Here is a 15,659-nt window from a genome sequence, read left to right as displayed (position 1 = left end):
GAACTTTATAGTATGCATCTATAAAATTTATTTTTGTTCTCTCACATCTTGACACTTTAAGATCAAAGTAACTCTAAACAAAGTGAGATAAAAGAGACCCAAATATATTTGCATTTCTTTGCTAGAAAATTTCTTTAGAAAATATTTTAGTGTTCTTACTGATTTTTATGTGTACCAAAATTGTAATCATAATAAATTTTTTTAAAATGGTGAGTAGCACAGACTAGAGGGGAAAGTTAGAATCAGTCCAAGTGTCTATATCTGTTGAAAAACAAATTTGTCAATTTCTCACAAATCAGTTTTTTTCTAGGATAAAGTCAGACCATTTTAATAACTTCTAAAACATACTCCTCATCTCAGAAGTATGGCAGGTGTTAAACCTTTTTTATAATCCCTCAGTTTGTAATTCCCCGAGGCTCTGTAGACTAATTTTTTTAGTTTGTTTTCTTTCTGTTGTCCAGACTGGATAATTTCTTTTCCTGTATCTACCAGTTTACTGACTCTTGCCTCTGTCTGCTCTGTTCTGTTGCGTTTACTCACTGCATTACTGTATCAGTTATTGGTTTTCAGTTCTAAAGTTGCTGTTTGGTGGTTCTTTATATCTTTTATTTTCTTATTGCGGTTTTCTCTTTTTCACGTTTCATGTATCAGTTGCTTTCCTTGAAGCGACAGGCTCACTGTTAACACGTTGATGCTTAAAAGTCCACTTAAACCAAATTCCTTAAGCTATGTAGATTTTTATATGTACCTATAAAACTCTTCCTTAAATAAAGTTAGTGAGTGAAAGTGAAGTCGCTCAGTTGTGTCCGACACTTTGCGACCCCATGGACTGTAGCCTACCAGGCTCCTCTGTCCATGAAATTTTCCAGGCAAGAATACTGGAGTGGGTTGCCATTTCCTTCTCCAGGGGATCTTCTGAACCCAGGGATCAAACCCAGGTCTCCTGCATTGTAGGCAGACGCTTGTACCATCTGAGCCACCAGGGAAGTCAATAAAGTTAGGATAATGTTAAACCTGGCAAGGAATATCAAAACATAATAAGATAATTGTTGTCTTCATGGACTTTAAAATCTGAAAGTGAAGTGAAAGTAAAAGTTGCTCAGCCGTGTCCGACTCTTTGCGACCCCATGGACTGCAGCACGCTGGGCTTTCCTGTTCTTCACCAACTCCCAGAGCTTGTTTGAACTCATGTCCATTGACTTGGTGATGCCATCCAACCATCTCATCCTCTGTCATCCCCTTCTCCTCCCACCTTCAGTCTTTCCCAGCATCAGGGTTTTTTCCAATGAGTCACTCTTTCCCATCAGGTGACCAAAGTATTGGAGTTTCAGCTTTAGCATCAGTCCTTCCAATGAATATTCAGGACTGATTTCCTTGAGGATTGACTGGTTTGATCTTTTTGCAGTCCATGGGACTCTCAAGAGTCTTCTCTAACACCACAGTGCAAATATTGTTAAGGAGTTTTGTATGCATGGACATGAAATACTGGAGAATAGTTTTCTTTTTTGTAATGTAGCTGTCTGATTTTGCTATCAAGGCAATGCTGGCCCCATAAAATGAGTTAGGAATTATTTCTTCTGCTTTCTAAATGAATATGTATGTTTTTGGACTTTGAATATGCAATAGAATTGACCAGTGAAGGCATCAGGTCTTTAGTTTTTTTGTTAAAGGTATTTTTTTTCCCCCTCAAATTCAATTTAATAGCAATAGATCTGTTCAACTTACCTCTTTTTTTCTCTTGAGTCAGTTTTGGTAGATTCAATTTTTCAAGAAACTTGTCCATTTCATCTGAGTTAAACATTTTATTTTCATACTTTTTAAAATATACACTTACTTTTCTTTTAATGTCTCTAAGATCTATAGTGATTTGCTTGGGGTGTTATTTATTGACCTTTCCCAAACAATGAAGTTTTGATTTTACTGATTTTTCTTTCCATTTGTCTACTTCCTAGTTCATTAATTTCTGTTTTAGTTTTCTCTTTCTCCCCTTGCCTTGGGTTTAATTTATTCTTTTTCTGGCTTTTAAAGGTGGGAGCAATTTTTGCATTTTAGACTTCTCTTCCAGTAGTACTTTCCTCAAAAGACTACTTAACCTGCAGCCTTTAAATTCTGATCGGTTCAGCTTTCACTCTGTTCAAAATATTTTGATTTCTCTCATCATTTCTTCTGTGACTTTTGGGTTATTTAGAATTGTGTTGATTATTTTCAGATATTTTAATGTTTCCAGATATCTTTGTTTAATTCCATTGTAATGAGAAAATATATTCTGTATGATTTCAGTCCTCTATTAAGACTTTTTTTTTTAGGCTCAGAATAATGTCTATCTTCATGAATGTTCATGTGCACTAGAATAGAGTATTTTGTTGTTTTAGGACATCTTGGTTGATACTGTGTTATTCTGATCTTCCATAATTCTGTTTACTTTATCCTTTGGTCTCCTTGTGTTCTGTCAGTTACTTTGAGAGCAATGTTAAAATCTCCAGATATGATTGTCTCATTCCTTTCAGTTCTCTGTGTTTGACACATTTAATTTTGAAGCTGTTATTAAGCATACAGTTGGCTCTTAAACATGTGTTCGAACTGTGCGAGTCCACTAATACAGGGATTTTTTTTTCTAATGAATACTGTAGTACTCCATGACTGAAGTGAATCCATGGACTAGGCTATTTGGGAGGGTCCTGGAACCAATCCCCTGTGATTACTGTGGGATACCTGTATATGAAAGGGTTCTGGGGCCCAGTTAAAATGAATTTTTCCCTACACAACCACAGAATTCCTGGATACCAGGTCTCCTACAATTCAACTCAATTCTGACACTGTATATCTAGATATAGCATGAGATTCCACAAGTTAAGTAAGGGCTCAGACCTACAAGATTGCCTCCACCCCTCCCCCCAGCCCTTAGATGGGAATTCTAAGTCCAGGTTGTTCCTTGAGGTTCTGACCAACCAGTTATAGATGGGAGGTTCCAACAACCCCCACCTTGAGTTTGATTAGTTTGCTAGTGCATCTCAGAACTCAAACATTTTACTTACTGGACCACTGGCTAATTATGAAAGGATGTAACTCAGGAACAGCCAGATGGAAGAGGTACATGGGAAGGCACCTGGAGCTTCCATGCTGTTTCCAGGTGCTCCCAAACCCAGAAGGGGTCTCCAACCCATATTTTTGGGGTTTTTTTTCCCTGGAGGCTTCATTACATAGGCATGGTTTGTTAAACCACTCACCCATGGTGGTTGAGTTCAGTCTCCAGCCCATATGAAATCATCAGCCATTGGTGAGTGGTTTTTTAAATCTTTAATTTTGGCTCTGCTAGGTCTTCACTGCTTTGTGCGAGTTTTCTCTAGTTATGGTGAGCAGGGGCTACTCTTTGCTGTGGTATGCCACTTTCCCATCGGGGTGGCTTCAAGATTGTTACCTCTTTGTAAATGAATTGACTCTTTTAAGGTTATGAAATAATTCTCTTTACCACTGGTAACATTCCTTGCTCTGAATTAACTCTACATTGTTCATTATTGCTAGCCACTATATCTTTCTTTTGATTATTGCTTGTATGGTATATCTCTTTCCTTCAACCTATCTGTAAAGTAGGCTTCTTGTAGATAGCATATATTTGTATATTCTTTTAATTGGAGTTATTAGGCCATTTATATCAAACATAATTCTCAGAATGCTTGGATTTAAATCTAAATTGCTAGTTACTATTTTTTTCTCATATGATTTTTGATGCTTGCTTCCTATTTATCTGCCATTCTTTGGATTGTTTTTATGATTCCATTATATATTTTTTATTATAAAGTATTGATCTAGGGTTTACAATATGCATCTTCAGCATCATGCTCTACCTTCAAATAATGTAATGTTTTCCTTGTAGTATAAGATCTTGACAAATATATTAATTTTTTACATTTTTTTTTGGTTACATATTTTACTTCTACACATTGTATACTCTACAGGACATTGTTATGTTTGTGTTAAATAGTGAAAGTTGTATTTGGAAGATATTTAAAAATGAGGGAAATGTATATTTTTCTTAATTAGGGGGTATCTTGGAAAGACATTTTACCTTAATATTAAATATTTGGAATATTTTCTGGGTATAAAGTTAGACAGGTTGAGGTTGAAATAAGTTTTAGGAGAGACTTGAAGCATTCACTGTTGATGGAAAAGCCCCGAGAACCCCAGCCAGATTGATCTTGGGTCTTGTGATTGCTTAGAAGGAAGTGGTACAGGCAGAGGATGGATGGTATCATTTATAAAGAATTTATAACACTGTGAAGGTCAGTGGGCTGCAGAAACAAGGACCTGGTTTCTAAGTCCTCCCTGAAACTACTACATAACCCTTTTGCCTTCAATTATGAAACAGTTACATTTTAACATTTAAACAACATTTTAAAAAAATTCAGTTCAGTTCAGCCGCTCAGTCATGTCTCTTTGCGACGCCATGAATCGCAGCACGCCAGGCCTCCCTGTCCATCACCAACTCCCGGAGTTTACTGAAACTCATGTCCATTGAGTCGGTGATGCCATCCAGCCATCTCATCCTCTGTCGTCCCCTCCTCCTCCTGCCCCCAGTCCCTCTCAGCATCAGGGTCTTCTCCAATGAGTCAGCTCTTCGCATGAGGTGGCCAAAGTATTGGAGCTTCAGCATCAGTCCTTCCAATGAACACCCAGGACTGATCTCCTTTAGGATGGACTGGTTGGATCTCCTTGCAGCCCAAAGGACTCTCAAGAGTCTTCTCCAACACCACAATTGAAAAGCATCAATTTTTCGGCGCTCAGCTTTCTTCACAGTCCAACTCACATCCATACATGACCACTGGAAAAACCATAGCCTTGACTAGATGGACCTTTGTTGGCAAAGTAATGTCTTTGCTTTTTAATATGCTGTCTAGGTTGGTCATAACTTTCTTTCCAAGGAGTAAGTGTCTTTTAATTTCATGGCTGCAGTCACCATCTGCATTTTAAAAACACCTTATAGTGACAGTATAAGAATCACTGTACTTTTTTGAGAGCCTCATAAGAAACATAATTGTAAGGTAGAGTGGAATTTTTAAATATGTGAGACAGTAAAAGATAAGTAAGAATCATGGTAAGAATTGTAAGGTTAATTGAATAAGATGCAAAATAAGTAGAACTCTATCTCTGCTCATTAATAATGTCATTTTTTAATCAATGTTTGCTACTTCTGTCTCTGTTTAATATATATTTGATGTTTAAATTGACCTAAAATTAGACTATCCAGTTAAATTATCTGCTATAATTTTCAAGGAAAAGACTGTTGGCAAGATAAGAATTACAGATGCTAATTTACTGATCAGCTTTTCTTAGACCTTACGTTTACTCAGAATACTTCTAAGAGTTTGAAAGCTAACTTGCCAGATTAAAATATTTCTCATTTCAGACTGTATTGAGTAGCTCCTTGGAACATTTTGGTATATTCCAATATTTAAGTGTTAATCCTGTTGTACACTTCCTGCTAGACAGGGTCACAATTAGATAGCTGGGATATAGGATGCAAGGTATACTAAACTTTAAAAATTCAATTTGTATTACTTTTAAGTTCTGTTGACTTTTTCAAAAATTTTCTTCATCATTTTTACTTCATATGAGCCGGTTATACTTGAAATTTTTACTGTTTTAGATGTAGAGCTACTCCAGGTGGCGCTAGTGATGAAGAACCTGCCTGCTAATGTGGGGGGCATGAGAGATGCGGGTTCGGTGCATGGGTCAGGAAGATCCCTTGGAGTAGCAAATGGCAACCCACTCCAGTATTCTTGCCTGGGGAATCCCATGGACAAGAGGACCCAGGAGGGCTACTGTCCACAGGGTCACAAAGAGTTGGACATCACTGAAGCAACTTAGCACTCACGCACACACGTACCTGATTCTATTATTAATCAAATGGTCTGATTTTCACCAACTTACTTGACCTCCATGTACCAAGTCATCAACAATTGTTAAATGTAGGCCTTGGATCAGGTCTGTAGTTTTTCTTCAGCACTTTTTTCCTTAAGTAAAATTTTAAGTTAGGAATCCAGGTAAATTGTATTAACTTAGAGTTTATCCATGAGATAAGACTTCTCCTGGAAAAAAAAACACTGGAGTTCAAGTGGCTGACTATCTTACATTGGACCTGCCTTCCTATTATTTTTCTTATTTTAGTTGCATAGCATATAGAAAATTCAGTTTCAATGCAGGTATAAAAGGTAACAGATTTTTCTTAACAGCTTTGAAGTCTCAGTAAGCTCTTCAATTAAAGAGAGATGGCAGGAGAAGCTTTATTCTGAACTCTACCCAAAAATGAGTTCATCCAGCAAGACAGGTTATAGCATTGACAGTCTGTAGTGTGTTAAAATTTGGTATACAGTATGTTTAGGGTGTTAAGAATATGTAAAATAAATTTTAATCAAATGTTTGTGTCTTAAGTGACAGAGCTATAGCTCAGGCCTGTTTGATGCAAGAGCTCTTTCTATCATATTGTATAATTTTTTTAAATAAAAAAATGTTTATAGTCTAGCCACATTCGTTCATGGCTATTGCTCAATGTTTCATGACTCAAAATACTCAAGTTCAATCTTCTGAAACATTTGTGTCAGTTTTGTGACTAATTATTATTATTTCTTTTCTCCAGGGAAATGAGGCAAGTTATCCTTTGGAAATGTGCTCACACTGTAAGTGAAATATTCTTATCAAGAATTTCATTTATTTTCACATCTTTGTATATGTACCGTGTATAAATCATACACCTTTGTGTATTTGTATGGCAAAGTTAGTTCTTAGCAGTTTTAAATGGGTAGTGAATTTGACTTAGAGTCTTTCTGAGTTACCAGAATAGTGAAAGATATTTTTTTATAGATCTCTTTACTATTAGTGTCTGCACTGTGTTGTAATTACCAGTTGACCCTCAAATTTCAGTGGCTTAACCCAACAGAAGTTTTTCAGATTAACAAAACTTCAAGTAAACAATTAATTTATTTAGCCTGTGGCTATGTAAAATCAATGCTTATTGGAGGCACAACTCTGGTAGACTAAGCAGCTATTGCATAAGACCTTTCTGGGCAGAATGAGGAGTATAAGTGTGAGTGGGCTGGTTATTTCTGACTATACTGGAGAATATAAAGAACATGGCAGTCTTACAAATTCTTGATTCAAGGATCAGAGGACCAGGGAGCTCAGATAAAAATTATAAGGTCTCATGTGTGGAAGTACAATGACTAGGGAAGAAGGGAGATCATGGGAATTGGCATGGGGACCCTTGGTAGATTTAGATACAATCCTGAGGTTCCAGAATTCCCAAACTCTTCTGAAACTTCCTTGCCTTTTCTGCCATCCCTGTGTGATGAAGCTGGTTGTACCTTGTTTGGAGACAACTTACTTTGCAATGAGGTTTGTCTTATTAAAACTGTTTTTCCATCGTTCATCATTTCTTTAGTCTACTTTCTTTTCTCAGAACAGTTGTTGGTCCTTGGGGTTGCAAAGACTTAGACATGACTGAGCGACTAATACTTTTCACTTTCTTTTCTCATCGACACCTTTGCTTTCTTTTGCTCTTACATCAGCTCTTTTCTTGACCGACTTCATTGTCTTTCAGATCTCAGCATAAATGTCCCTTCTTTGGAGATGTTTTCTCTTTCTCTACTCTCTTCAGATTGTAACAAGGATAGTACCTTGTTTATTTTCTTTATAGCAGTTACCATAAGCCTAAATTACTTGTTTATTAATACATTGCAATCCATTTTATTTTCTATTTTGTAACTAATATAATTTAAAAAATTTTTTATGGTGATACTCTGACCACTTACCCATAATTTGGCCATCTCTACTGCTATTTACATTTTATTTTACTTTATTTGTTTACTCCCAAGCTTTCCCTTATGAATTTCTTATATAACTTTGATCATACATAGCTGTATATTTCTGTTTTAAGCATGAAGGTAAAATGTTGTATCCAGTGTATTGTTAGAATGGACCAAAACCATAACTAATCATGACTGTCTAGACCAGAGGTTGGTAAACTACTACTTACCAGCAGTTTTATTGATAAAGTTTTATTGAAACACTGCCATGCCCATTAGTTCACATATTGTCTCTGGCTGTTTTCGTCTGACCTGTGAAATGTGTTCAAGGTAGAGTAACTTAACAGACTAGTGCTCCCAAGTGTTAACCTCGATCTATAATTCTTGTCCGTGCTATAGTTAATGTGTCAGTTACACAGTTTCTTTAGAATTGAAAGGGCTCTGCTCAAAATTGTACCTTGCCGCTTACTGTTCAGCCTGAGCCTGTGGTGTGAGCATTCCTCCTGTTGCCAGTGGGCTAAGAATGGGTTGTAGAAGCCTGTAATTAACTAGGGTTCAGGCTGCAAATAGAGTTGGGGTGGGCTGTGGGGAGCACGACTCTGAAAGGTACGAGGTACTGGGAGGTTAGTTTTTGTTTCTTGATCAGGGAGCAGAGGTCCTAAGGGGACAGTACATCCCAGGTTCTAACCTGCTCTCCCTGTGAGTCTGGGACTGAGGGTCATTTACCTGATGGTGGAGAAAAATGTACCAGAGCGAAAGGCAAGATGGTGTTCCCTTCAGTGTATCCAAGATGTTGAAAGCCAAGTTTTTTAAAATAGTAAGTATTTGAAATAGATTTCATACGCTGTTAAAGCTGTTTCTTTCAGTTTTATCCTCAGAACTAAGTCTTTCTTCTGACTTCATCTGTGCTTTGAGGGGGCTTGAGCCTTGTCGCTAAAGATCTGTGCTTGTTAGTGATTGTTCAGCTAGGTGTGAGTCTGTCTGAATTCTCCTGTCATCCAGGAAAAATGAAGTCTTCCTCCGTCCTAAGTGGGCCACTAGAATACATTTTATACATGATTTGGATGAATTTGAATTTATCCACATTAAAACCACAACTTTCCCCCCCACCCACACATTGTAGTCTTTTTTGCTCATTTGCAAAACTTTGTTAATGAGAGAGCTGAGTGTTATTTGTAAACGGCTCTTACCACGTGTAGTGTTAGCACCAATCCTTGGGGCACTTGACTGTACACTCTTCCCTGTTCAGCTTGTGCCTTTTTTCCCTTTTAAGACCTAGCTCAGGTCTGTGTTCTCTGGGAGACCTTCCGTAGTCCTCTCAAATCATCAGTAGTTACTGTCTCTTTTGCTCTTTTAGTATTTAAATTGTACTGTTTTGTAAAAGGTAATAAGATTCTAAATATATACTGTAAAGTACTGTTTATCATCTTGTGTGTGACGCACAGGTAAGTACCCACAGAGTGCTTACAGTCTAGCTACTGGGAGAAAGAGAAATGCATTTTTTTCCCAGTGGAAATAAACCACTATGAGCAATAAAAACAAAGGCTCCAAGAGGGGAAATTACCATTGGTTAAGAAAATTAAGAAAAGCTTCATGGAAAGGGTAATGTTTGAAATTGTTTTTGGAAATCTGCGTAAGATTTGAATGCTGATTAATTCTTACATCTGTCTGGTCATTTGCCTTTTTCAGTCTCTAAATTCCATCCTGATCTTTGACGTTTTATCTAACCCCAGGCATTATTCTTTCTGGCACCCTACTTTTAATCAGTGACTTAATTCTAATGCTTTAAGAAATGCTCAAGAAAACTTGAGGCCGTTTCAAAGTGTTAACCTCATTATCTCCTCACTCCATCACCCCGCTGCCTGCCACACACAGAAATGTTCCCATTCTCTTAGTCAGGCTTAATAGCTGTTTGCTTTCAATGTCAGAGTTTGGGTTATCTCCCTTATTCAAGGTCAGCCTCTGCACTTGTGCTTTTAGTCTCATCCCCTCTCACCTCTCAGACCTTAATTTTTAGTTTCTTTCTATTTTTACCTATGTCTGCAGCTTCTTCATTTTTCTTCAGTTTACATAGTCAGCTCCCCTTTGATCCTGATCCTGCATGTATCTCCCAGTTTTTCTCCCTTCTCTGTCATATTTGAGCTTTGCAAGAGCATATACAGTGATCTCCATTTCCTTATTTCTGTTAATTTCTTTGCCTGCTCAACTCTGGCTTTCATCTCCTACTTTTATTGAAACTGTTACTGTTAAGGTCACCTTCATTTTATTGACACAGTGCCCAACTGCTAAATCCGATGGAGTAAAAAAAACCTGTAAAATCATTTGTGGTATTTGGGGAAGTTTGAACACTGATTATTTACTATCAAGGAATTAATTAGTAATAATTACTGTTTTAGTTAGAATAATATTGTGTTTAAAAGAATATTTTAGAGACATATGTTAAATACTGAACAGTTACACGGACATGGTCCTACTGTGTCTGGGATTTGCTCTAAAATACTTGGAAGTGGATTATAAATACAATTTTTAATGTGTTAATAATTGAAACTGGGTGATGGGTATGTGGGATTCATTATGAGTTTGTCAACCTTTACATTTGTCTAAAGTTTCCTTTATATGTATTTTTTAATAAGTGAAAAAAGTGGAAAATAACTGAGTAATATAAAGGAGAAATTATTATTTAAGTATACTTCACTATGGCATGCAACACAGCCAGCTTTAATAATAATAATAATAAGAGGTGGTTAAGCTCATTGTCACCACTGGAAGAATTGAGGTGTTGACAGTAGAAGTGGAAGTGTGATGCCCGGCATAGAGCAGATGCTGAATAAGTATCTGTTGACTGAATAAGTTAGTATGAGCTCAGTGCTGGATTGTATAGACAGCTAGTTGGATAATTTTAAAGGCTGTATCTTTAGAAAAACCCAGTAGTTAGCAATCACTCCATTTGTTTTCATAAATAATAACAAATACTTACATGGCATTTAACACATACCAGGCACTGTTCTAAGTGTATCACCTAGATTTACTTTTTAACCTTTGCAGTAGTCTCATGAAAGAGGTATTGTTACTTTTCCCATTGTATAGATGAAAAAGCAGAGACGTCAGTAATTGACCTAAGATCACGCAGCAGCAGGTAAAGTAAAAAGGCTGTGATTTATATCAAGCAGTCATGTTCCAGAGTTGTATCTTTAGTCAATACCGTACAGCCTCTCTTATAGTAACTCTTGTCAGATTAATGTTATGTTTGTCTACATGAATGATTTTATGGAAAATTGGACTTGTCTAAGATATATTTAGGTATTCTGATTTTGTGTGTGTGTGTATCTTAATGTCTCTTAATTCAGTATTTGGTTTTTGTTGAATTAAATTATTCCCGGCCATTGTGACTTTGTTCTTTCTATTGGCTAACCTGTCTGGAGAAGGAAATGTATACTCTGTTGGGGTGATTTGCTCAAAGACTGTGGTTGTAACTTGGCATGATAACTTGGAAAAATGGCTGAGTACAAGATACTAGGTTAGATAGTTTAGCAGAGGGCTAGATTGGAGCACAGGTGGAAGTGTGTAGAAAGTCAGATTCAACTAATTTTTTTACTGTTGATAAAGCCAGTATAACTGAATAATTTTAATAAAATTGGTAAACATAGGGCCTGTTTTGTAGATTGAATGCAGATGAAGGACTAAAAAAAGTCTTTTATCTGAAGAGATTTCTCAGTTTTCTTTTGTTAGAAGGTGACCCAAGAGGAGCTTGGCAGGCTCTGAAGGAACATTTCCCTTTGCATAATGAGCTATCTGTAGAAACCTTGAAGACACCTTTAGCCACTAGAACACTGCTCTCATTTTAAGTCAACAGTCTGATATTTGAGTAGTTTTGTTTCTGGTTTGAATATTTCTGCTCACAGTCAGATTGTCTCAGGGAGGTTTACATGTTCATATTCTTTACTTATACTTGGATGTTTCTTTGTTTTGAAAACAAAGCTTTTTCACAGACAAAGTTAATCTAAAGTTCATTTGATTTCCTCTTTCACTTCTGCATTCCTTTATGTTTCCTTTCTTATATGGACTAGTTAACTCACTATAATTTTTCAGTGTTGTGTATTTTAAAGAGTAATATCTGGTTTACTCCCACATCATTCATCATCTCAAAAATTATTGGAGGAGACTTTATCAACAAAAATTTTGTCACTAACTTTGATACACTTGTTATTTTAGATTAAAATCTTCATAAAGGTATTCCATAATTCATGCTTTTTAAAGAGTCCACCAACCATGATTATCAGTTGCTTAGTGATCCTGAACTCTACCATATTTCACCTAGTCCACTGAGAATTGCATACATTCTCTTTTCTTTCAGTAAAGCTTTATTGGTGAGTAATAAAGTATAGTACATGAACTTGAACACCTAGGCTTGAATTTGCTACCTTGTTTTGTAGTTACAGTACCTTAAAAAAAAAAAAATCCCTGGATGGTCCTCTATATTCTAAATATTTCAGATTTTTAGGTGAGTAGTCTTAAGAAAAATGAAGTGCTACCTCTGTTTTCTTTATCCATACTGTCAGATTTTGGCATCATGGTAGCACTTAGACATTTTTAGCTTTAGCAGTGAAAAGTCTAGTAGTAATTTGTAGTAATTTGAGAGTCTACCACAAATTTGAATCGTTTTGTAGCTGGTATGTAGAAGACAGTTACATCAGCTGGTGAGAAAGCCTATCTAGGCATTTAGCAAAACTATAAATTCTTGGATCTTTCTCAGAATATTAGAGCAAAAGATATGGAAAAATATGCAAGGAACTTGGGGAACAATACAGAATGTAATAACATCTGCCTAAAAGATATCTCAAAACATGTAGTAGATAAAAACAGAAGCAAAAATAACCAGTGCATTAGTAGGAGAAAATTTTCTTCACCTGAAAAATTGTATCTTCTGATTGGAAAAGCATTCTGATACTTGGGAAGTTTAGATGAAAAGAGGTCTATATTTGGTGTTAACCTCTTTTGTAATTTTAGAAGTCCAAAAGCAAAAAAGAAAACCCTAGAAGCTGCTCGACAGGGAAAAGTTTGGCCTCGAATAAGAGTCTGCTGACATTGGAATTCTTAGCAGCAGCAATAGGTATTAGAAAGCAATAGGGCAGTTAATTCAAAGTTCTGAGTTCCTAAATCCAGAATTTGATATCAACCAAATGACCAAATGATATCAACCAAATGATCAAATTAAAGACATTTCCAGAAATTTAAGGACTTGCAAAATTTACCTTTCATGAGTTCTTGAATATGCACCCAGAAAAGTGAAATAGAAGGTAGAGAAAAAAGGAAGAAAGAAGATCCAAGAAACTAAATCTCTAAGACACCAGTGAAAATCCCAGGATAACAGCTCTGCCAGGGGGCCTGAAAAGCAGGTGGTTCAAATTAGAGCAAGAAGCCGGAACTGTCTGTGGAAGACATCATCAAGAAGAAAGTAAAAGCCATTACACAAATTGTATGCTGGAATTTCCTAGTGTTAAGATAAAAAGCACGTCAACAAGAAAAAAGAAGCAGAGACTGTGGTTGCAGTATTACATTCTTGGTGATAATCCAGATTGAGCTCTGGAGCAGCCACAAATAAGTCTTTTGACTAATTGGTCCTGAAAATAAAAGAAGACTCTTGAAAATGCTTGATTTTGTGAAAATACCGTATTTTGGGGGGAGTTGGTGATGGGGAGTGATACAGTGCTAAAGAAAAGGGCAACTAGCATATTCAAGCACAACATATAGAAATAGATAAAAGGAAAGCTTGGAAATGTGGTATAATGAATTAGGGTTGGATTTGGTTTACAAAACAATGGAAATCATTGAGAGCCACATCTTTTGAATAAGGTATGTTACTGACCTACATAGTATAGTTAGGTTAAAAGAAAAAAGAATATGACCTTTAAAAAATTAATTATTTTTAATTGGAGGATAATTACCTTACAGTGTTGTTGTTGGTTTCTGCCATACATCAACATGAATCAGCCATAGGTATATGTATGTCCTCTTCCCTCTTGAACCTCCCTCCCAAGAGTATGACTTATAAGGCAAGTTATTGGTAACTTAGAAAACTTGAAGATATGTTATCTGACCTTATAAATATATGCTTTTTCATTAACTTATTGCATATTTTGGTTTGAAGCACAGTGTAAATATACCAAAAGGAGAAAACAGCAATACAAACACCTTCAGCAGGAAAACCAGTTGGAGAACATCTTAGAAATACGTTTTTTTGGTTTTTATCTACCTGCAGTGTGGAAATACTGTCATTATTCCCTTTTCTCCACACTTGGCCAAGAGTACAGGTTGAGTTGAGGAACAACAATATTTAGTGTCTCTTAGCCCAGTGTTCCATGTTAACTCTGCTGGTGGAACTAACAAGGAAAAGAAATTATAAAGTATTTCAAGAAATCCCTTTATCTAGCTTTTACCATCAAGCTTTTCAGATTAAGCAGTTTTACTTAAGTTTCTGGGTCTTTTTTTCTCATCTGGAGTTTTTCATTTCCAAGGTTTCTTCCAGCTTTTTGCATTACATGGCTTTTCTATGACAGATTTTCTTCTGAAACTCAGTGAGCTCTGAAAATTCTAAGAATGTTTTTTTAGGATTAAATGTGTAGCTTCTTTTGTGACATCTTTGGACAGTATTCGTTTGCCTTGTGAATTTTGATGTGGTGGATCATTTTTGACTATGTCTTTTATGCAAAGTAGAAGAAGTTAGTGTTGCATAGCGTTCACATTTTGAAGGAGCATTCTAGAAGAAAGAAAGGAAACAGTTTCCAGTATTAGTAATGAAAAAGCTGAAGTCACTTACAGTCCCTATACATGTTAAAAGAATAACAAGGCAATTTTATAACCAGTCTTATTCCAGTAAGTTCTACACCTTGGATGAAACAGACAAATTCCTTGAAAAATGAATACAGGCAGACCTCTTTTTATTGTATTTCACTTTTATCATGCTTGCAACATTGCATACTTTTTCATTATTATTGTTATATTTGTCATGGTGATTGTGATCAGTGATCTTTGACGTTTCTGTAATGACTTGCCAAAGGCTCAGATAATAGCAATAAAGTATTTGTAGATTTTTTTTTTACATAATGCTGTTGCATACTTAATAGAATACAGAATAGTGTAAATATATTGATAACTTTTATATATGCATTGGAAAACCAAAAAATCATGTGACTTGCTCTTCTTGCAATAGTCTAGAGCCAAATCTCGGAGAAGGCAATGGCAACCCTCTCCAGTACTCTTGCCTGGGAAATCACATGGACGGAGGAGCCTGGTAGGCTACAGTCCATGGGGTCCCGAAGAGTAGGACACGACTGAGCGACTTCACTTTCACTTTTCACTTTCATGCACTGGAGAAGGACATGGCAACCCACTCCAGTGTTCTTGCCTAGAGAATCCCAGGGATGAGAGCCTGGTGGGCTGCCATTTATGGGGTCACACAGAGTCGGACACGACTGACGTGACTTAGCAGCAGCAGCAGCAGAACCAAATCTGTGATATGTTCAACGTATACCTGTACCTAAAACCTGACACAAAAGGGAATAGAAAATCTTAATAGCATTTTATCTATTCCTGAAATTGAATTTTTTCCCACAAGGAAATCTCCAGGGCCCAGATGGCTTTACTGGTAAATTCTAGCAAACATTTAATGGGGGGGAAAGAATCAGTCATAATCTAGAATCCTTCAGGAAATAGAAGCTAGCATTGCACCAATAGCAATACCAAAGATGAAGCACAAGCTGAAATCAAGATTGCTGGGAGAAATATCAATAACCTCAGATGTGCAGATGACACCACCCTTACAGCAGAAAGTGGAGAACTAAAGAGCTTCTTGATGAAAGT

General features: G+C 36.4%; 1 protein-coding gene across 1 annotated transcript in view; it reads left to right on the top strand.

Annotated features, from left to right (window-relative positions):
- The window catches only part of PPP3R1 (protein phosphatase 3 regulatory subunit B, alpha), a 59,327-nt gene that overhangs the window by 27,025 nt on the left and 16,643 nt on the right, over positions 1-15,659 (top strand). The window contains exon 2 of the mRNA XM_043468924.1: positions 6,635-6,674. Within this exon, the coding sequence (XP_043324859.1) occupies positions 6,635-6,674 (40 nt within the window). The remainder of the gene's footprint in view (positions 1-6,634; positions 6,675-15,659) is intronic.

The sequence above is a fragment of the Cervus canadensis genome, chromosome 5 (assembly GCF_019320065.1).
Source record: "Cervus canadensis isolate Bull #8, Minnesota chromosome 5, ASM1932006v1, whole genome shotgun sequence".
In the NCBI taxonomy this organism is placed as follows: Eukaryota; Metazoa; Chordata; class Mammalia; order Artiodactyla; family Cervidae; genus Cervus; species Cervus canadensis.
The sequence above is the reverse complement of the archived record's forward strand: the minus strand, read 5'-3'. Positions and strand labels throughout refer to the sequence as shown.